The following is a 22,629-nucleotide window of genomic DNA, read 5'->3' as shown; positions in this document are numbered from 1 at the left end:
TCCTGGATACATTAAAGCAGCTACATGAGGCATTAGCACCAGAGCTGGGCTAAACGTTAGCAGCTGAGCTTGGGTATCTTTATGCTGCACACTTGCTTTCACTGCGAATCATTTTACACGTCTCAGACGTGACAACAATCAGTGATTATAATATGCAGACTGCATAAATAAACTATAAAAGTTCATCAAATGTAAAGTTATGGTAAGTCACCATATGACCTTTCCATTGTAGCAGTTAGCTTTCCTCTGTATTTGTTTAATGATGGTTTAGACCATCATGAGTAAATGGCTGTGATGCACTAACGAACTCCACCTGCAGTGCAGCTACGTAACGAACCATGACAGATACGCTCACGTCCACCTAGAACCACCTGAGGCAAAGACTCTGTAAGACCTCTGGCACCGCAGGAAAGAGTCCCATCTTTCTATTTGCAACGCATCAAACTTGTTCCTCTGTATGGCTGCATGACGCCAATAAGCTCGTATCCAGTGGGCTCACAACCATATAAAACAACATAACTTCCATGTCTGCTAAGTCCTTTGAACCTAGATTCTCTTTTTAATGAGTTAAAAGCATCGTATAAAAGTCTTTACGACAACAGCCTTGAGTTCCTGATTGCTTTATGGTCTCAATCATTAGTTTCAGGTCAGGTTAAATAGAATATTTACATCAGTTACTAACAAATTAGTAGGTCGTTTCACACTCATACATACACCAAAGTGTGCTCAGCTCGAGGACTGTAATTGGATTTCACACTGGCTACACCCGTCAGTGTTCACAGCAAGAATCAACTGTTTACTTACCATCGAACATATTTAATCCAGCCGGATGTGCTGCTGATACATAATCAATGTTGCTCACTTAACCTCTGAATAAAGCTTTGTCTGATCAGAGTAAATTATTCCATTGAAGACACACACACGCACACACACATGCATTTTACTATTACAGTCCTTGTGCTGTCACAATATGGTCCATACTGCATTATGAACGACAGCCATATGTCTTCTAGCTGTTAGTTGGAGCATCTCAGCTCTTTGAGTGTGTATGTTGCTTTCTTTGCTCCTTCTACAGAAGATTCTTGTCCTGTGTTACTTCTAAAGGAGAAAAGTGCCTGGAGGTCAAAGTTTATAGAACAATGTCACAATGTGGGTTTCACTGTTACCATAAATCATATTACAGAGACATATAGTATAATACTATGGCATTAAATCATTAGACACAAATGATAACCATGTGACCATCACAGGCTTTATGTTGCTGTTGCCTGTGGCAGAACTAATGAAGTAGACTGTATGACACTTATGAAACTGTGTTTCTGGGTAGCAGTGTTACATGTTGTTCCTGCTATCGGACAGATCCATAGTGCTTTGTCATTTTTACCAGTTGGATGGACACAGTCCTCTGGTCTATATCAGCTTAGAAACTCTGCTGTAACCTGCTTAAACCCGCTGGTCTGATTGCAAACAGCAAATATGAAACTTGAACCAGCTCCATCTACACTAGAAACGATACTTAATTGTGCAAAACTGCAGAAGCGGTTATATAATTGTCTACTTGTCATTAGGAACCAGGTAGATGAGGGTCAGTGTCATGCAGGACGTAAACACTTCACTTGCTCGGCTTTGTTTTTCTGAGGCAGGTGTAAAAATAGGACTAACGGATGAGTAAAAACTTGGTTATATAAACATAACAACTGTATGATACAAAAAAGAAACTGTTCAGTCCTCTTCCAGTTGAACGTTAGGTCTCAGTCAGCATAGCTGCTAATCTGTTAGTTAGGAAACATAATGCTGCTTCACATATGTAATGATAAGTTAATGATCATTTGTCAGTTAATCTGAGAACAAGCGTCGGCTTATTGGCTCCACTAACAGGCTACACCTCCTCCTAATAGGAGCGGCTGCCTTTTCTCTCCCCATGTCATGTTAAGTTTGACACATTACAATATGTGCTGGAATATAAAACACATACCCTGCCTTACCCATGTCTTATGTCAATGAAATAATAAATTTACTCAGCAGGAAGTGAAACCACAGGTTTATTTTTGCCTCCGAGGTCTCTGGTAGAACACGCTGAACAGATTCAGAGAGTTCCTCATGTTTTATTGTGCCGTTTATAGTATGTATGGCATGCAAACCTTTGTTTAAATAACCAAATCAAGTTGATAATCAGTCAAATTCTGTTCATCCTGAAGTTGTTTCCATTTTTCTGTGTTGAGTGCACCTAAAAACAATAATCATGATTGTGGCGTACTGAAGCCAGCAGAGTCAAATCTTCAGAAATGGCTTTTCCATGCCACACTAATGCACTTCTGCAGCTGTCAGTCACGATTTCTGTTCATTCGCTCAGCTGGAGATGCTGATGGGTTATCAGCGCTCGTCCAATCACGTTCTGGCATGCAAATTAGTTGTTTCACTAGACAGAGCCCTGTCTAATCGTGTGTATTTAATCAAATCAAGTTGAAATGTTCAGCAGTTTAGGAACATTCACATGAAAGTTGAAAAACCCATCAGATGCTGTTTGGTCCTGTTAGGCTCACTTCCTACAGATGTATTTAGAATTACAGTATATGTTGTTTCCCTTGAAATAGGAAAATATTTCTGGTGTCCTTCAAAGCCCACATTTGACCTTTCATTTATGGGGCTGAATTCTGAGTTATTTAGTCGGGTCTTTAGGATTTTCTGTAAATTAAAAAGTGAAAGTTTTGTGTTCTACAGTATGCAAACAGCAGTTAAAAGCTTCTGGCCATAGGCTGTAGTGTAGGTGTGAAAACCAGCATAAAAGTACCAAATCAAATGTATGTTTGTAAAACATCTGACTGCCGTAGTGGGAATTGTTCATGTATGCATCAAGACACATATGTTCCTTCCCTTTGTGATTAATCATCCAGTTTTTTTCCATAAAGCCATTCATGCCGTGGTGAGCTGATTCATCCGAGGCTCAGAGAGAACTGAAATCCATCTCTTTCTGTTTAGTCACATACAAATTAGCAGTTGACTCATTTCCCAGCATCCACGGCTCGCCGTCGGCCTCAGCAGACCTCTGAGTAGGCAGGATATGAATGCATGCCTACAACATACCAACTGGAGAGATTAGAAGACGAGTCAGGGCGAGTCTGTCGCTGTCCGTAGAGAATAGGAGGAGAGAAGGAAGGAAGTGTGAGATGCACCAACAGTGCAGTGCTAGAAACAAATCAGTGACGTTAGTGGTGTTTGTCTTTATCTCCTTGTTGGCCCACAACACTTCAACGCATCTTTGATAGGACTCGACTTTCACATTACTGGTATTTCCTTTGTTGCTGCTTCACATTAAAGGCCAGCCACTCTTGAACTACCCAGAAGCTTCTAATGAGAACAATAGAGACTGCTAATAATATAAACGGGTCACATTTGCTACACAGTCTCCACTGATTCACTGAGCTTGTCCAATATTTCTTACAAATACTTGTTACATTGTAAAGTTAGTGGGTACATGATGCATTTTAGATTAGAGATTAGAATACGCTGTTGACATGAAATTCACTGAAACGGTTTGAATCTTATCTGTCTGATAGAGTTTGTTCTTGTACATGCGGAGTCTTCCTTACATATGGAAGCGAGTCCTGGAGTTCCACAGGGTTCTGTGCTGGGACCAGTACGTTTTACATTACACATGCTTCCTTTAAGCAATATGATTAGAAAACCCTACATATATTTTCATTGCTATGCAGATGATGCCCAGATAGAAATCAATTATTTAAACTACAGGCGTCTTAAAGACAAAGACCTGGACGTCTTGTCATTTTCTGACGTTATTATATTCGCCCTAAAAAAAGAAACATTGTATCTAACTACATACTTACTCTGGTTAGTGTTGCGGTGGCCTCCAGCAACACTGGGTGTCCTTCAGTGCAGACATTTAGCTACATTACTTCTAGGCTGGACTATTTTAATTAATCTTCTCTTTGCCTTACAGTGTTAAGTGTCTTTAGGTGGCTGTTGTTGTGATTTTACGCGATATAATTGAATAACTGCATCGCTGTGTAAACTTCAGTTATGTGTAAAGTCCTTATTGCTGTGGTCACTTTTAGATGGTATGAAAAACAAGAAAATGAAGCTCTGTGAGGTCCGTCTAACTTTATGAAATGGTGTTTTGATCTAAGCTGATCCAGTTTAAGGACTCCAAGCAGTGGTTGCTTGATTTTCTACATCCATGGAAAACAAGATGAGCGCAAGATCAACTCACCACAAATATCAAAGACAGGAACAGGAAGTGTAAGCATGCAGAGTGTTCTTAACTAATCAAATCAGCTATACAGGTCAGGCTTTCTAAACAATGCAATAAGTGGAGTGTTTCCAGCTCCTTCTGTCTCTCTGGGCGATAATCTTTATCCCCACTGACAGCTGTCCCCTCTTCACCTTGTTAGGAACAAGCAATGACATGGATGGAGTGAGCGAGATGATTTTGTCTTTAGAGAGCCAAATAACCCGAATCAGGTGAGGAGGTGGGCTGGAAGTATAATGAAAAGGACATTTGGTAATTTCGCATTAAGGTCAAGCCAGTGGATTCTAACCTACTTAACGGCACGAGAAACTTCTACGAGATGGGGTTGCGTAAATGGTTAATCACAGATAAACAGGCTGTCTTTACTCGCATATATATATAGTGTAAAAATCTGGCCATCCCTTGGATTAGCCTTTGCAAATCCTATTTGGCCTCGGTGTGGAAAAAAGATGTAAAGAGCACAGAGGGAATGTGTTACAGAATCCAGTTTAAAGGTGACACTGAGACGGACGCAGTGACGTCAGACTCGCTGAGAGGAATCGAAGCCAGGCTGAAGCAAAGGAATGAAAGAGGTTTAGAGAGAGAGTGCAACCCTTATTGAACAGAGCCACGCATGAGCCAGCATCCTGACTCACTGGCCCAGTTTATCTCCTTATGCAACAGGCCACAGTCCATTCACCTTCTCTCATCACTCGCTTCCAGGAAGTGCAGGGGGAGGGAGAGTGAAGAGGGTAATAAGGGGGTCCTGCTACACTTAAGCTGGGAAAGAGTGGGGAGAAAACCGATAAGGAAGTGGAAGCATAATGGAAAGAGATCGTAAGCCACACTGCAGGGCCTTGCCAGCATCCCTGCATGGTTGCTATGGGAACCAGCCATTTGTCATCAAGTCCCTCTCACACTTCCTCCATATACACTTGTACACTATACACTATACGCTTTTCTCCTTCTGTTTTAAAGGCCGGCCTCTCTCTGTGGCAGGGAGAGAAACCACAGAAGGGGACAGAGAGATGAAGCCTCCGGCTAGAGAACGAGTTCAGCCAGAGTCTGTCTGTCAGAGCGAGAGAGGAAGAGGGGGGGGAGCTGTTGAGTGGTCGTAGGTCCCAGCTGAGTGTAACTCAAGGCCCTGTCATTTATCCGACAGAGGACGAGCGGATTATCTCAGTGTCCTTGACCCACTATACCCCCGCTCTGTAGGCTGGCACAGAAAACCGAAGGGTAGATGGATGGAGTGGGCGGAGAGGACCCAAAGAGATGGTGGGCTGGGTGGCACGCAGCGAGACAAGAAGTAGCCGTTGGCAGACTGTTACATAATCTCACAATCTGCATTTGAAACAAATGTTGTGGGATTTGGGATACTCGAAGGCCAGAAGACCAGAGTATAGAGAGCTCACCTTTCCCAGAATGAATCTTTGGTATTCCCCAAAAACACCAGTGACTCAGTCATAAATCTGCTAACAGCCACTCGATGCTGTTGGGTCATATCACTTTGTTGAGAGTGGCATTGTCAAAAAATAACCAGCACAGGGGGGCTGCCTTGCTGTGTGCATGTTACAACAAGTACTGAAACCTAATACAAAGCAGGAAGGCCAAAGTAATAGATCCCTGCCTGCACGTCTACAAAGAAGCCAATGTTTTGTGGTTGTCATTGTAATCTTGTAGGGATTATACACAGTCACCAAAAAATATAACAACTTGGTTTATTATTGGACTTAATACTCAGGATGGAAGGAGCACCAATACACAAAAAGGTATAAAAAAGTAACAACCATCGATTTGCTGTACTGTGAGTTAGAGCCTGAGTCATACAGGAGCTCGCTCTCTCTCTGTCTATATATATATATATCAGGTGTAGGAGACCAGCTACTATGGAGGCAGAGCTTGACTCTGCACTGCATTAGCTGTGATGTGTATGTATTGATATTATATTGTATACACAAATATATATAGGTGAATATCTGTATATCTGAGACAGGCCGATGGCGTTCAATCATATTGGTCGAGCTCACTTTTGAGTTTTACGGTGTTTTCACACCTTTGCTATTCAGCCCATTCACATCAAACGCTGGTACATGTTCCCCGTTTGTCTGTGCAGATGTGATTATGGTAATTTAACTCAATCTTGTGGAGGAGGCGGTCTCAATACAGATGAACTCAAGAGCGGCTTGTTTATGGCGAGACTGTGACCCGACCTCAATCTGATCAAACTATCAAAAATACGCTGCAAATTTGAGGGAAATGCCTTCTAGCTATGCTTTGCATTCTGGGATGCAGCAGAGTACACAAGCTGTAGTAACTATGTAACTGTAAAATGACCCGAGGACTCATTTGGATGAGCGGCGATGTTTGGTCAGATGACCACATTTGTCTTTCGTTTATTTACTTTTGTTGCTCTCGCTGCAGACACATCTGGCCAATAAGCAGACTGAATGTTTGGTTTGTAGCAGCACATTTGGGTTGCTACGAGTGCAGATTTCTTTGTGTGAACAGAAACCAAACCAGACGAAAAAGCTAAAAGTCGTGCAAACTCGTGCATGATTTGGATCAGAGTAAACAAACTATTAGAAGTCAAAAGTTTAAAAGCGTTCAGCTCTTTTTTTAGACTTCCTCTGTAAATAGTTTTGGCTGCTATCAGTTTTTTCTCTTCTCAGCCTGAACAAGAATAGCAGAAAGAATGAAAAGTACTCAAATCCATAGACTCCAAACACAAGATGGACTCTACTCGTCAAACTGTGGGACACTTTTCACTCATTGGCTAGCTACATGTTACTGAAATTTTAAAAAAGGACCACGATGTCTTATTTAATACAGTTTTAAAGGACAGATTCGACCATAAACTGAGGCCATAAATCAGGGAAGCACTTCTACGATAGTTTACTCTTCACACCCAGACGTCTGTCTTCCATAAACAGTCTATGCTCGTGTTAGACAGTTTTGGTACAGTCCACAGAAACACATGGTAGTATTTGTCACTACACGACTGGGACAGACCTTTGGTTGTGTAACCCAGTGCAGAGTCGCTGCAGTGGAAACACAGTGACAGAAATACTGCAGATGACTCAAAACACATGTAATGCATGTGATGTGTGTGTGTATATTTATGTAGTGTAGTGACAGACAAGTCTGGGCGAAACAGCCAGAGGTGAATATAACAGATAGGATCCATATTTTTTAACTTTACTTGGAGATGGATCCGGAATGAGGGCGACTAACCAGTGAGATATGAGCTGGTGCTTTTGCTGCAGCCTGTAGCAGACTCGAGTGTTTCAGCCACTGTGAACGTGGGAAAGCTTATTTTTTTGAGTGAATCGAGGGGGGTGTGTGTTAAAAGAGTGTGGGAGGGGGGCTGTGTGCTGACAGCTGGCTTCTATAAATAAATGTCGCAGGCAGGAGGGAGACGAGGGTAGTGAGAGAGAGCTGGGGGTGAGGGGAGGAGACGGATGGGAGGGCTGATGGAGATGTACTGGAGACTTAAAAGAACGTGGACAGTGTCATGACTTACTCAGCACGCACCGTGTCTCAACCAGTCAGCAGCCCCGGCTGGGGATCGTGTGCCCCGCCCCCCGCCTGTTCTTCTGAACATGTAACACATAATCTCACATCTGTGTTGCTCCATCAGCTTCTCGTCCTGTTTTGACTCGTGCGTGTGACGCAGACAGACGTCAGACCCAGAAAACAGCAGAGACACAAAAAAGCAGGAGAAGAAGGATAAAAAACCTGAAAACCGGAGTAAAAGTTAGAAACAGCAGCGTCATGCAGGAAAAGCAGAAACCAGAACGCTTTCTAATCTGCAGCCACGCTCGCTCCATTAATTTGTCATGTATGTAAAAGGATCACGGAGCCGTAGACCAGCAGCTCGGTAACATCTGATTGAGATGCAGCGTATCACTGACACAGCCAGCTTTCACTCTGCTGCCTCCTGTTACCGTTTCATTGCTTTCCAGCGCGTGTGCGTGTCGTTTGTATACGAGGCGGTGAGCTGACTCTGGTTTCCTGTCTTGGCGCAGCTGTGCAGCACTAAGCACTTGCCTGTCTGATTAATTTACCTGGTGCACTACTTCACCTACGTGCTGTGCCTTTGTCCATGTCTCTATTAGTTTGAGTGTCACAAGTGATTCCTCCCTTTCATTCAAAATGAATCAATTATGCTCATTTTTAAGAGTTTCTGCTGCCGCGACAACAAAAGGCCTCACAAAGTGGTGGAAGTGAGTTTGGGGGAGGGCAACCAAGAAGATAACACAGGCTCAACGTGAGTGGGTGGGTCGGTTAGGTACCGCCTACACGGGTTTGTCTGATGAGGAGCCTCTTCACCAACTTCCTCTATTTCTGCTTGAAAGCAAAGCATTAGCAGACTTTTCTGGGGACTGGCGGTCATGTGCTGCTACTGTAGTCTGCAGAGGCGTGCTGAAGCTCGCGAGCTTCACAGGCTGCAGGACGTCGTTGTTCTCCAAACCGTGCAGCTGACCTCTCTTATTTAACGAAGGGCATTTCGACCCCTGCACATTTTTTAGTGTCTGTTCTGTTGTTTGTACTTTGGTTTCATTCTGCACTCAGTTGCCAGATTATTAGGAACAATTAAACAAGCGTATGATAGCCTGGCTGTAAACTGCAGTGGAATGAATCCTCAACATGCTGGTTTTACTTTTCAGTCTAGTTTTGAAGTGCAGAAGTTAAACTGAGATGTTTTATTACACTGTATACAAATGTGAGTAAATTTAGCACTGGCTGTGTTCGTTTCATGCCGTCCATTCAAGCATAAAAAAGGAACCAAACTATTTACAGACAACTTAACAACTAACTAATTGTGTGTTTGTATTTTTTTGCAAAAAAATGGCATGATGTGCAGTGTGTCCTTAAAGAATTTGTGGTAACTGTTTGTGGACGTCGTGTCCTTTAGAAATGGGGAGCAAAGACCTGATGCAGTCGGTCATGGTCAGTGGATAGTTGCTGTCAAGAAGCCATTCTTAAGATAAGGAAACAGGCAGAAAAGGCTGAGGTTTGCCAGATTACAGCAGAACTGGAGTGAAAATGAGTGGAAATAATAATAATGGAGTGATGAAACCAAATTTGAGATTCTTCGGCTCAAATCATCATCAGTATGTACGGACGAGGTGAGGAGAGAAGCACACATCTGTAAAACATTTCAGTAAGAGGTGCTGGGGATCCAAATTATGGACGTAGAAAAGTGCCATCAGATTTTGGTCCACCTGACTGGCAGCAGCTTCAGTGTCAACATTGCAGTCATGCCAAACACGCTGCCAGTGCAGCGAAAGCAACCAGTGGAAGAGGATCAGTCATGGATTGGCCTCATCCGGTCAGAGAAGATGCCTAACAGACTTCAGACTGTGTTAGGAACAAAGCTGGTCACACCAAATATTGGCTTTCAAGCAAATTGCATTTTTGCCTTGCATACTGCATTTCCATATACTATTGCACATTTCAATAAATCGCTGTACCTACTACTTATTCACAGCTCGAGACTTTTGCACAGCACTGCACCTGCAAAACTCTCAAAGCTTCATGAAGCTTCATGCATGAACTGTTTAGCTTACTGGCAATAAACTTGCAACTCTGTGCAAAATATTTGAAATTAATTATTAATTATTTTTCTCAGTACTTGCAGTGCAGCGCAAGACAAGATCGATTCTCTAAAATGAATTATGGGCAACTAAACGACGTCCTCAGCTCTGCAGCCTCAACGTGTATCAGCCGACCGTGAGCAGAGCGAGCAGCCATGTTTGCCTTCCCAGACTCTCACTGCATGTAGAATAGATTTTTTAAAAAGCGTCAGTTTCCAAGGATCTACCCAAAAGTCTAGAAACAGCTAATTTAATTCTCAGCTCGACTTCCTCTGGTGTTTTTTTCTCACCGTCTCTCTCTCTGCAGCCTCTCGGACAGTGGTGTAGGCTGCTGCCCAAAGATGCTGCCAAGATGCCAGAGAGCGCGTGGAAGCTGGTCTTCTACACCATGTCCTGGTCCTACAGCACCTACCTGCTCTTCTTCACCTCCTACTCCTATTTCCATGACCCGCCCTCTGTCTTCTACGGTACGATACACAACACTGATCACATGTCTTCTGTAGCCTGTGCTAACTGAATCCTAAGCTCTTCATCATACAGGATGCTACAAAACCCAAACAGGTGATTTTTAAGTCACAATTCTCTCAGCACTTTAACTTACACAGATACCGAACCTCTCAGCTCAGAAGCTGAAGCCATTTTAATCTAATGAAACAGCAGGAGCGCTGCCTAATCCTGTGGAGACACTGTGGGGGTAAAATGCCACCTTGAGTCCTCAAATAGGCAGATATTTATAGCAGCGCATGCAGGATGTGGTTCTGGTTTATGCATATTTGCAGCTTTTAACTGGTCACCTTTTATGGTTCTTTAGGATTTATTGTAGTTTTTTATACAATGCAAAAAGCATATTTATTTACTTGTTTATACAGACCAGTATTTGTTAAAATAAAGCTATCTATTAATAATTTATTCATGTTTTCCGAGTTCTGCCCCACCGTTTACAATAAATCAGCGGCAAAATTGTACTTCATGGAGAGCAGCGCCGCGGCTGAGACCCTGTGTAGTGCTCATCATTGCATTGCTAATAGAGGATAGATGCACACTGGGGATTTCACATATAATTCAGTGGTGCCTTTCATAGTCTCTCAGCCTCTTCTATCAGACACAGAGTTGTCAAGGCTCCTGCGCCGAGCTCACAAAGGCTAGCTGACGGCGCCAGGTTCGTGTTTAATCGCTGCTTCGCTTTTAATAGCTGTCAGCCTGAGATGTGTGCAGAAGCTTTATTCCTCTACAAGGCTGGACTGTTACTAATGGACGGAGGAAGGGAAAGAGAGATACAGCTACTGTGAGAATTTAGGAAATTAGTCGAAATCAAAGTGCAGTGACGGGACTGAGGAGGAGGAGTGTATCGCTGCCCCAAAGAGATGAGAAAAGCTTTGGTCCCCAGTAGAGGGGAAAAAAGGCTCCAGTTCCCATGCCCCCCCCTTGGCAGCTCCTCTGTTGTGATGCAGCTAGCGGCCCGCCTCTCAATGTTTAATGACGGACGGTCCAATCAATGAACATTACACAAGGCCCGAACGTAACCCCATATCACTGGAGACGAGCCTTACTCAAACACAGGAGGAGAAAGTTTCCGTCCAACATCCGATAGGTTTCAGTGATATAAGCCAGGCTACATGCATTTAGCTCGTTTCTCACAGCACTTTAAAAACCCTCTGTAAAGCTCTTGGGGATAAACGCGATCGCTCCAGCTTCCTCCCATCCCGACTACCACAACTGACCCTTCACTTCTGGTATCCCCTGGAAGTTATTGTCCATTTGCAGCGGGTTTCTTGCATATGTGTCACACTTAAATGTTGTTGAGCATCAAATATTAGCCAAAGATAACCATTTTTAAATGATGATTTCATTTATTAAGGGAAAAAAATCTCACCTGACCCTGAATAAAGTAATTGGCCACTTTTGTTAAGTCATGAATTAGCTGTGAATGAACCATTAGCCACTGCCAGACCTGATAAATCAAGAACTCACTTAAATAAAACCTGCTGACTGAGTCAATTTAGCTAAAAGAGCTCAAAAAGCAACACGTCAACATGAGTCATTGACATCTATCAGTCTGAAAAGAGTTACAAAGCCATTACTAAGGCTTTGGACTCCAGAGACCCCCAGTCAGAGCCGTTATTAGTCACAGTTACAGTCACAGTTACAGTCACGGTTACAGTCACGGTTACAGTTACAGTCACAGTCACGGTTACAGTCACAGTTACAGTTACAGCTACAGTCACAGTCACAGTTACAGTCACAGTTACAGTCACAGTCACAGTTACAGCTACAGTCACAGTTACAGCTACAGTCACAGTCACGGTTACAGTCACAGTTACAGTTACAGCTACAGTCACAGTCACAGTTACAGTCACAGTTACAGTCACAGTTACAGCTACAGTCACAGTTACAGCTACAGTCACAGTTACAGTTACAGTCACAGCGACAGTTACAGTCACAGCGACAGCTACAGTCACAGTTACAGTCACAGTCATAGTTACAGTCACAGCGACAGTCACGGTTACAGTCACAGTAAATACAGTCACAGTTACAGCTACAGTCACAGTCACAGTTACAGTCACAGTTACAGTTACAGTCACAGTCACAGTTACAGTCACAGTCAGTTACAGTTACAGTCACAGCGACAGTCACGGTTACAGTCACAGTTACAGTCACAGTTACAGTTACAGTCACAGTTACAGTTACAGTCACAGTTACAGTTACAGTACAGTCACAGTCACAGTTACAGTCACAGTTACAGTCACAGTCAGTTACAGTCACAGTTACAGTCACAGTTACAGTTACAGTCACAGTCACAGTTACAGTCACAGTCATAGTTACAGCTACAGTCACAGTTACAGTTACAGTCACAGTTACAGTCACAGTTACAGCTACAGTCACAGTCACAGTTACAGTCACAGTTACAGTCAAGTACAGTCACACAGTCACAGTTACAGTCACAGTCATAGTTACAGTTACAGCGACAGCTACATCAGTTACAGTCACAGTCATAGTTACAGCTACAGTCACAGCGACAGTCACGGTTACAGTCACAGTTACAGTCAAGTTACAGTACAGTCACAGTACAGTTACAGTTACAGTCACAGGTTACAGTCACAGTCATAGTTACAGTACAGTCACAGCGACAGTCACGGTTACAGTCACAGTTACAGTCACAGTTACAGTTACAGTCACAGTTACAGTTACAGTCACAGTCACGGTTACAGTCACAGTCATAGTTACAGCTACAGTCACAGCGACAGTCACGGTTACAGTCACAGTTACAGTCACAGTTACAGTCACAGTCACAGTTACAGTCACAGTACAGTTACAGTCACAGTTACAGTTACAGTCACAGTTACAGTTACAGTCACAGTCACGGTTACAGTCACAGTCATAGTTACAGCTACAGTCACAGCGACAGTCACGGTTACAGTCACAGTACAGTTACAGTTACAGTCACAGTTACAGTCACAGTTACAGTTACAGTCACAGTCACGTTACAGTCACAGTCATAGTTACAGTACAGTCAAGTTACAGTACAGTCACAGTTACAGTTACAGTCACAGTCACAGTTACAGTCACAGTTACAGTTACAGTCACAGTCACAGTTACAGTCACAGTTACAGTCACAGTTACAGCTACAGTCACAGTTACAGTACAGTCACAGTACAGTACAGACAGTACAGTTACAGTCACAGTTACAGTTACAGTCACAGCACAGTCACAGTTACAGTCACAGTCACAGTACAGTCACAGTCAAGTTACAGTTACAGTCACAGTCAGTTACAGTCACAGTTACAGTACAGCACAGTCATAGTTACAGTCACAGCGACAGCTACAGTCACGGTTACAGTCACAGTCATAGTTACAGCTACAGTCACAGCACAGTCACGGTTACAGTCACAGTTACAGTCATTACAGTTACAGTCACAGTTACAGTTACAGTCACAGTCAGTTACAGTCACAGTACAGTTACAGTCACAGTCACAGTTACAGTCACAGTCACGTTACAGTCACAGTCACAGTTACAGTTACAGTCACAAGTCATAGTTACAGTCACAGTCACAGTCACGGTTACAGTCACAGTCATAGTTACAGCTCATACAGTCACAGTCACGGTTACAGTCACAGTCACAGTCAGTTACAGTCACAGTTACAGTTACAGTCACAGTTACAGTCACAGTCACAGTCATACAGTCACAGTCATCAGTTACAGTTACAGTCACAGTTACAGTTACAGTCACAGTCACAGTCACGTTACAGTCACAGTCATAGTTACAGTTACAGTCACAGTTACAGTTACAGTCACAGCGACAGTTACAGTCAAGTTACAGTCACAGTCACAGTACAGTCACAGCACAGTCACGGTTACAGTCACAGTCAAGTTACAGTACAGTCACAGTTACAGTTACAGTCACAGCGACAGTTACAGTCACAGTCACAGTTACAGTCACAGCGACAGTTACAGTCACAGTCACAGTTACAGTCACAAGTCGACAGTTACAGTCAGTCACAGTCACAGTCACAGTCATGTAGTTACAGTTACAGTCACACGTTACAGTTACAGTCACAGTCGACAGTTACAGTCACAGTACAGTTATCAGTTCACAGTTACAGTCACAGTTACAGTCACAGCGACAGTTACAAGTCACATTACAGTCACAGTCATAGTTACAGCTACAGTCACAGCGACAGTCACGGTCACAGTCACGGTTACAGTTACAGCTACAGTTACAGTCACAGCGACAGTCACAGTCACAGTTACAGTCACGGTCACAGTTACAGTCACAGTTACAGTCACAGCGACAGTCATAGAGTTTAAAAAAGCCTCCACAGTCGTCTGTTTCATGAAATGTGTCACAAACAGTGTGGCTGAGTCATTCTTCACTCAGTCACCAGCAGATGCTGATGGTGTTTGACTGTAAATGTTTCTGAGATCTAGACGCCACCACAATCTGATCTGACAGATACTGTGACTCTATTTTTGGCCACAAATGGTCGACAGTGCGTTAAACCACATTTTGGCAGAGACAAACATGTGCCTCCATCACATGAGCTGGGGGCCTGATGTGAAAGGCACGCCTCTGTTCCACCGCAGTGACAAATGCAACGCAGTCACCTCTTCGCCTTTTATCTTGTGAGAAATTGTGCAAAGAGCAGAAGCTGTCTTACGAGAAGAAGGATGTAGATAGGATGCATGTGAGGAAGTTCAGAGGTGAACTTCTTCAAGAGGCTGCACGACTCTTTGTGTTTATTGGAAGATGTTCTGATTTCACTGCGCGTCTCGATCCAAACCGAGGTCATCTTGCATTTATCGATTAACAAAGATGTTGATGACCGGCAGGTGGTCATGTGTTTTAGAGGCTTTAAGAAGTGCACACATGATTGACTTGTGCACGGATGTTAATGAGCTCTGGATTTGAATCTCACCGTCAGCTGAGGCCTTTCTGCATGTTTGGTTGACCACAGTTTAATGGCTTAAAATTACAAAGTGTTACAAAAAAGTATTACCAAAAAAAACCCCACAAAAGCTCGTTAAGACTAGAAACCCGTATCGCCCAGTGTGTGGTGTTGCTGCCCTGTAAACAGAGTATCTTTGTTATTTATGGTCGTGTTAAAGACGGCGTTGGCGACAGGAAGGGAAACAGTAAAGTCCAGAATAAAAACAAAATGCTTTACTGTACATCATTCATTATCTACATTCACAAGCGTGTTCTTAAAACACCTTCTTATGCAAGCAGGATAAAATTTCCCATCTGTCCCTGCAGACTGGAAGAGCGGTATGTCAGTGCCTACAGACATCGCCATCGCCTACCTGATCCAGGGCAGCTTCTACGGCCACTCCATTTATGCTACCATCTATATGGACGCATGGAGGAAGGACTCTGCTGTCATGGTGGTGCACCACATCATCACGCTGGCGCTCATCAGCTTCTCCTACGCATTCAGGTACTTTTTGTTTTTCAGCTCATTTTCTAACACAGAAGCACAAAATCACAGTTCATGAATGATTGTATAGTTTTTGTTGGTTAGTCGAAACACCAGTTTGACTGGAGGGTAGGAGGCAGAGTTTAGTGGAAACTAGAGCAGATGTGTTCGTTCACTGCCTTTCTTTTAATTAAGTAAAATGCAGATTATCAGAAAAAAGTAAATCTGTAAATACGATTGCTGACAACATCGAGGGAATGACATTTATCACGTTACAGATGGCCCCGCCCCTCCCTGAGGCTGGCTCTGTCGGAGGCTTCTTCCTGTTAAAAGGGAGTTTTTCCTTCCCACTGTCGCCAGAGCTCTTGCTCTTAGGGGCTCATATGATTACTGGGGCTTTCTCTGTGTTGTTGTAGGCCATACAAAATGCTTTTGGGCAACTTTTGTTGTGATTTGGAGCTATATATATATAAGACTGAATTGTAATTGGACCGCTGACCTCTTCAGTGTTTTGAGGTAAAAAGGATAAAAAGCTATGTGGTGTGTCTAAATATCACATTGTACCGACCCAAAGAACAAAGACAACAGAGTGAATGTATAGAAAATGTAAAAGTCAAGTCTGCTTTCTGCTTGTCACTGAGCTCAGCATCTATCAGGATCCTCGTGCCACAGTCTGTGCTCTCTGCCCTCCAGATACCACAACATCGGGATTCTAGTGTTATTCCTGCACGACATCAACGACATCCAGCTGGAGTTCACCAAGCTCAACGTCTACCTGAAGTCCAGAGGAGGAGGCTATTACCTGCTAAACGACGTGCTGTCCAACTTGGGCTCCGTCAGCTTCAGCATCACTTGGTGAGAGATTTAACATCGGCTTATTTTCCTCAGCTGCTTGTTCTCCATTTGTTCTCCATCACGGTGAAGCGTTTTGTAGTCTTGACAGCATTATAATTATTCTGTCTGGACAACGCTGAAGACGAGCGGATATGTAATACATTGTGTTCCCGTTTTCGTCTCTCTCAGGTTCTGGTTCCGTCTGTACTGGTTCCCCCTCAAAGTCATGTATGCCACATGTGTGTCCAGCCTCCAGTCCGTCCCCCACATCCCCTTTTACTTCTTCTTCAATGCGCTTCTCTTCGCCCTGCTTCTCATGAACATCTACTGGTTCTTGGTGAGGACACTGGTTTTGTCAAAAGCTCCATTCAAACCCTGAAAGTCTTTCATTTTTGGACACGCCGTCTGATTTCTTTGCATTTCCTGTTTTCCTCCCCTGTTGTGTGCAGTTCATTGTGATGTTTGTAGTGAAGCTGCTGAAAGTAAAGGAGGTGAACGATGTTAGGGAGTACGAGGACGAGGACAGCAGGAAGGAGCCTCCAGCAGAAAACAGCACTGATGATGCTGGACATCACAACTCTGCACAGGGGTGAGCCCAACCTTCAGCATGTGTACTTTGGGTCATGTAATGTAGATCTTATTTTAGAGGAAACCAAAGCAGCTGTGCTGATGTTCAGTGGCAGAATTTCCACATTAATAAATTATTAGATTTAACACATTAGACTGTAAACGGTCCTGTTTCAACCGTCCTCTCTGAGCGCTGCCTGACAGTACAAGACATCCAGACGTTACCAAAATACACATTTAATGATGAAACACATTTCTATAGCCAAGCCTTACTGGAATATGTCGAGTATACTAAACAAACAAACAAAACGGCGAGCCCAAAGCCATGCGAGCAGCTCTTTGATGCTGCGCTTTGTGCTTTGAGCTGACCGATTCATCAGCGAGAGGCTGAATCATCAGTGACAGCTTGAGTGGGAAGCAGACAGCAGAAAGCTATACAACATCGAAGCATCAGGTAAACGTGGCCTCAGAAAGATGACATCATATTTACAAGGCTAACGCCGGGACATTCAGGCTGGCGAGTGGATTGGAGCTAGCAGAGAAACTCAGTGGGTTCCTGGAGCCTGCACTGCATGTGCTCGTGGGTTCCCGTGTGACCGTGTGAAAGGAGAATTTGGGAAACTGGACATTCGACAGATTTCCCTTTATAATGCTGTTTGATGGGACACAAACACAGAACGCTACCCACTCAGTGGGATGCCAAACACTGCACTGATGTACAACACCAGTGGGAGGCAGCAATGTGCTAAGCTGTGAGACAAACTGAGGACACTGGACACTTAAATTGCTGTGGCTCTAAGTAGCCGTGCCCTAAAGAATTGCCTGCTGTTCCACTTTAAGTGGGAACAAAGAATAATGTTATACTAAGGAAGACTTGAGACTACAAGGTCAATCAAGATGTAGGATCATTTTCTGGTAGACTTAATAGACAATGCTCAGGAGATCGCCCCCTACTGGCCAATAGAAAGACTGCCACGCTGAAAGCTGTGTTCCTCTCCTACATGCAGTTGACTGGAAATAATTAAGGAAAGAAAAGAATTAAGGTCAAAGTTCCTTCCCATTACTTCACGTTAATGCTGGTAAAGGTGGTTCTGTCGGTCTGCATAGCGTCTATTAGCTTGATGCTAATGATCCATTGCAAACAGCATGTATGACTGCATTAATCTTAGCATGCTAATGTTTAGCTAATTTAGCATGTTAGCAAGCTGACACTACAATTAGCGTTTAACGTAGCACTGCTAGCATTAAGGTAAGATGTGATGCTGTATATTTAAGCCTTTGTAGGCTACATTGTACAGCTGCTTAGACAAAGAGGGAGCTTTAATGCAGAGATAGTAAATTAATTTGACATTGTGGGACACCGGATGCTGGAGCAGTGACACTCCGCTTTCTGTCAGTGTAAAGACATTTAGCTAAACATGTTCTCAATATAAGAAAAAGAAGTTCAGTTTCAACAGTAGTCTCAGTTTTTCTACATGACCAATGTGTAAAGAAAAAGTTCTGGTACCTCAAATGACATTTGTTTATAACTGAAATATTACATTTCAAAATCCCTTTCACAGCCCGTGACAGAATTTAAAACCTCTGTTTTCACCTGGGTGCCGCTGTGTAAACTTGATTTGCTACATGCTGTAATACATATTTGCCTGCAGAGCTCTACAGTTCACCAACAGCTGGTTAAGCAGAAGAAATGCACTTTCATAACCTGTGGAAGCAGTTAGCTTACATCAAAAGTCACCACATGATATGATAGTCACAAGCTGTTTCTCTGTGAATCCTGTGTAATCTGTATTTGCAGCAGTGAGCTTTAAACTAAGAAGTGCTGACAAAAAGCAAAGTGTACTTTTAGCTGAGGTTCATGTCGTTATCTGAGGGGCTGCCATGTGCATCCCTGCTGTGCTGTGTCTAAAACTAGCCTCATTTTGAATACTAACTCAGGTAGGCTGAGTTATCAGATGTGCGCTCCTGTCCCAAAGGCAAATGAGTTCGTGTAAGAAAGCCCCGGACGTGCTGTTTGGTCCTTATCTGCCTGGCCTTGAACACTTCTGATATGCCCCGTGTCTGCTGATGTCTCACTTCTGCTGATCACCTCAGGATTCTCACTCCTTTCTCTCCCATCTGGCTTTCTTTCCAGGAAACACGTGCAGAACGGGATCACAAAGGAGAAGCATTTATAACAGGCCCTCCGTCGCCACCACCTGGCACTAGGCTGCTGGTACATGCAAGACAAAGACGCCCTCCTTCAGCGTGGAGCATGTTTTAAAGGAAGAGCATCTTGAAAGGGAAACATCGAGTCTGATGACTTTTTACTCTCTGTATTTGTTTTTAGAACATTTCAAATCATCGCTGTCATTTTGTTTCCAGATTGGTTTAATTGGAGCACTGTGAATGTTATTTCAGCCGACTTTTTGTCTTACTCTTGTTAACTTTACATTTGACAGATTCAGTAGAAACGAGCAGTTTGAATGAGAGCTGGACTGTGATTGTCGCGTACAGTTGTGCACCCTGCACAGCACCGCAGCGCCCAGGCGAGGAAAGGTTTTGGCCAGTAAATGGTTCTGTAGACATTTAGATATTTAGTAATTCCTAATGAATCGCTTCCTCCGTCTTACACCTCCGCCCGTCCTCTCTGACCTATGATATGAGGAGGAAGGGCAAAAAACAAACATGGCACGGTGGTGTGAGAAAGGCTGCCTGGCCTTATGGCCGCTTCACCACATGTATTGATTTTCATATCATCGCACAAGTCGGTGGCTGGGACCAGGCAGCTCTGGCTGCCTGCTTTCAATTAGCTTGATTTCAAAAAACCAGGCTGTGTGTGTGTGTGTAAAGTGGATGTTTTTTAATCTTTTGTTTCTCTTGTACTGACCATCGCAGGCATTAGGAATATCCACCTGTCATTCCTGTACGGAAAGTTTATTTGCTTTGTTTTTTAAATTATTTGTTCTCGTGTGTGTGTGTGTGTGTGTGTGTGTGTGTGTGTGTGTGTGTGTGTCGCAGAGCATCTGTCGCTGACATGAAGGCGTACAAGCTGGTTTAATGACAGCAAATAGCTGGACTTGATTGACTGGGTTTCAGAATCAAAAGATTTCAGGTGGTGGCGGCTAAAAAAAGGAGCCAATAATAATCATGGAAAGACTGAACGATGAAAAACAAAACGTTATGTATGCGCAGATTATGGAATTCAGAAATGCATGACATCGGAATGATTTTGGAACTGCTATGGAATGATCACGAAACATCCTACAGCTGTGTAATCATGAAGTTTTTACTAACTCGTCCTAAAAGCGATCTGTTTGTTTTCTGTGTTTTTGGCGCAGCGAGGCCACCGAACACAAATATCCCAGAAACGTTTCCCCCAGCCCAAGGGAAGATTTTTCTATGATTTCTAATTTGAGCATATTAATAACTTGAACTCGAGTGAAAGGGAACTGTTCCCTCGGTTTTCCCTCGCTGGTTTCCAGCTCGCACTTTAGTGGGAACGGCCGCTGTAGAAAATAAGGGATATTTCAGTTTCTCCACCTTCTCGATCAAATTCAAGCGCTTGTTTGGATGAACAGCATGCTTGTGCTGCTGGAGCAGGCTGCAGATGTCGTCTGTCCCTACGAGACGATCCGCTTTGCTTTGTGTGTCTTCCACGCTGCTCGCATCGTGTTTGGGGGGGGGGTTAGAGCTAACTTATTTCCTTTTCCTTAGTATCTGTTGGTGCAGATTATCTGCATTGATTTATTTTAATTTGCTGCTGTTATTTTTCCTGAGAGAGAGCAGTTTGTATTTCAGATGTGTCGCTGATCGTGATCTGACAGCCCAGGTCGGATATTTTCAGGGACCGGGGGCGGGGGGCTTGTCCATCTACGTGGCAAACATCTGGATCTAGTCTCCGACCTCTTCCATTTAATCTGAATGCTGGCTTGCACTCGTTTTACTGTAGTGGTGACACATCTGTACTGTAGGTGACACGGTTGATCCGACATGTTGCTGTGAGGCGAGACTATCCGTAGTTTGCCGATGAGCTCAGAATGAAGTCTGCAGTAAACCCTCAAAAATCCACGTCCTGGATCGGGTGTGACTCGCCCCCTAAAGCCTGACGTGGCGCTCTCAGAAACGCCTCTCCCACCGTGTCGTACAACTGCGCTGATGTCTGTACAAGTAACTGTTCGTGGGGTGGGCAGCATGGTTATGCGTAACACTAGCCAATGTGCTAACTGCTTCCACCCTGGTTACTGCCCTTCAGAACCTCATTGTGTTTTTAATCAGCAAGTACAAATTATGAATATTAAAAATGATCATTATGACAGATTTCACCCACATCGCCCACCCCCGGCTCAGAGTTGACTAAAACCATCCTGTCAACACTGGCTTATAGCTGAGGTCGTGTGAACTTGACCTCATCACTCCCCATCAGCGCACACTAAGAACATCGGGGCGCGATGTTAAAGTGCATAAACAGGACCGAGACGTTAGCAGCAGAGCCCGCTGTGCGCTCTCACCTCATCACCCCCACTCCCTTATGTTTAGGGGAGTGATGATGAATGAATGAAGGACTCACAAGACCTCCTGTTGCAGGTGTTGGAAAGTAAAATGAGGATGTATTTGGTCCCTGTATGCATACAGTCGCCAAAGCTTCATAACTGACAGGGCGACCTTACTGATGAGGTCCAATCAGGTGTTTTTGTTGTTCAGGTATGTTGGCTGGTTCGCAGTTACTAAAAATGTTTTAGGGAGTGACGACACAAAGGGAACTTTCCACAGACTCATCGGTGTAACGGCATCTTTGAGAAGTCACCTTATTTAAGAGGCTGCAGTAAGCGGATTATTACACGTTGATCTCGGCACCTCAGCTTCGTCCTCGCCCAATAAACAAACAACAGAAATGGCGTTCAGATTGTTTCTGGTCAACATGGAAGCTTTTTTTCCACCACTGAAAAACAAAGGCAGGTAGAGTTAATCAAAATTTCAATTGCAAAAAGATGAAATAAGAAATTCAGTGGCAGAAACAAACTTTCAGAGACTGCCTCAAAGTTTTTGACCCAAAGCTTTGTCATGATTTGATTGTGCCAAAATTTCCACCCGAGCTGATGAGGCGAGTGTCTGTGGGAGCAAAGAGGAGCGCTAACAGAGCGACAGGGCCAGAAAAAGCCCTGCAGGTATTTTTACGCATTGCACTGTAATTTATTAATATTATTTTTATTGTTCATCAGTAGATCAAAATTAAAAGGTGGATTTAGCAACTGAAGGATGAATAATTAAATCTCTTAATTTCAAATGTGTTTTAACTTGTTTTGGACCCTTGATGCACAAAGATGCACAAATGACCCCCGAGGTTGAACTGAATCTGGCCACTTTCTGAAACACGACTACTTGATAAAAACAAACCTCATACTTGCTTTTTTGTAATACGATTTTAATACCATTCAGCCAATGTTATCGTTTCTTTTTTCTCATGAAATAAAACATGTGGGTAAAGAACGA

General features: G+C 43.5%; 1 protein-coding gene across 1 annotated transcript in view; it reads left to right on the top strand.

Moving 5' to 3' along the window:
* cers1 (ceramide synthase 1) overlaps positions 1 to 22,629 on the top strand; it is a 32,131-nt gene extending 9,502 nt beyond the window's left edge. The window contains exons 2-7 of the mRNA XM_005930931.3: positions 10,151 to 10,310; positions 15,597 to 15,777; positions 16,450 to 16,611; positions 16,780 to 16,927; positions 17,040 to 17,179; positions 19,292 to 22,629. Coding sequence (XP_005930993.1) covers positions 10,151 to 10,310; positions 15,597 to 15,777; positions 16,450 to 16,611; positions 16,780 to 16,927; positions 17,040 to 17,179; positions 19,292 to 19,334 — 834 coding nt within the window. The 3' untranslated portion in view covers positions 19,335 to 22,629. The remainder of the gene's footprint in view (positions 1 to 10,150; positions 10,311 to 15,596; positions 15,778 to 16,449; positions 16,612 to 16,779; positions 16,928 to 17,039; positions 17,180 to 19,291) is intronic.

This window comes from Haplochromis burtoni, unplaced genomic scaffold (assembly GCF_018398535.1).
Source record: "Haplochromis burtoni strain Fernald_Lab_line unplaced genomic scaffold, NCSU_Asbu1 Contig_133, whole genome shotgun sequence".
Lineage (NCBI taxonomy): Eukaryota > Metazoa > Chordata > Actinopteri > Cichliformes > Cichlidae > Haplochromis > Haplochromis burtoni.
This window is presented reverse-complemented; position numbering and strand designations above follow the sequence as displayed.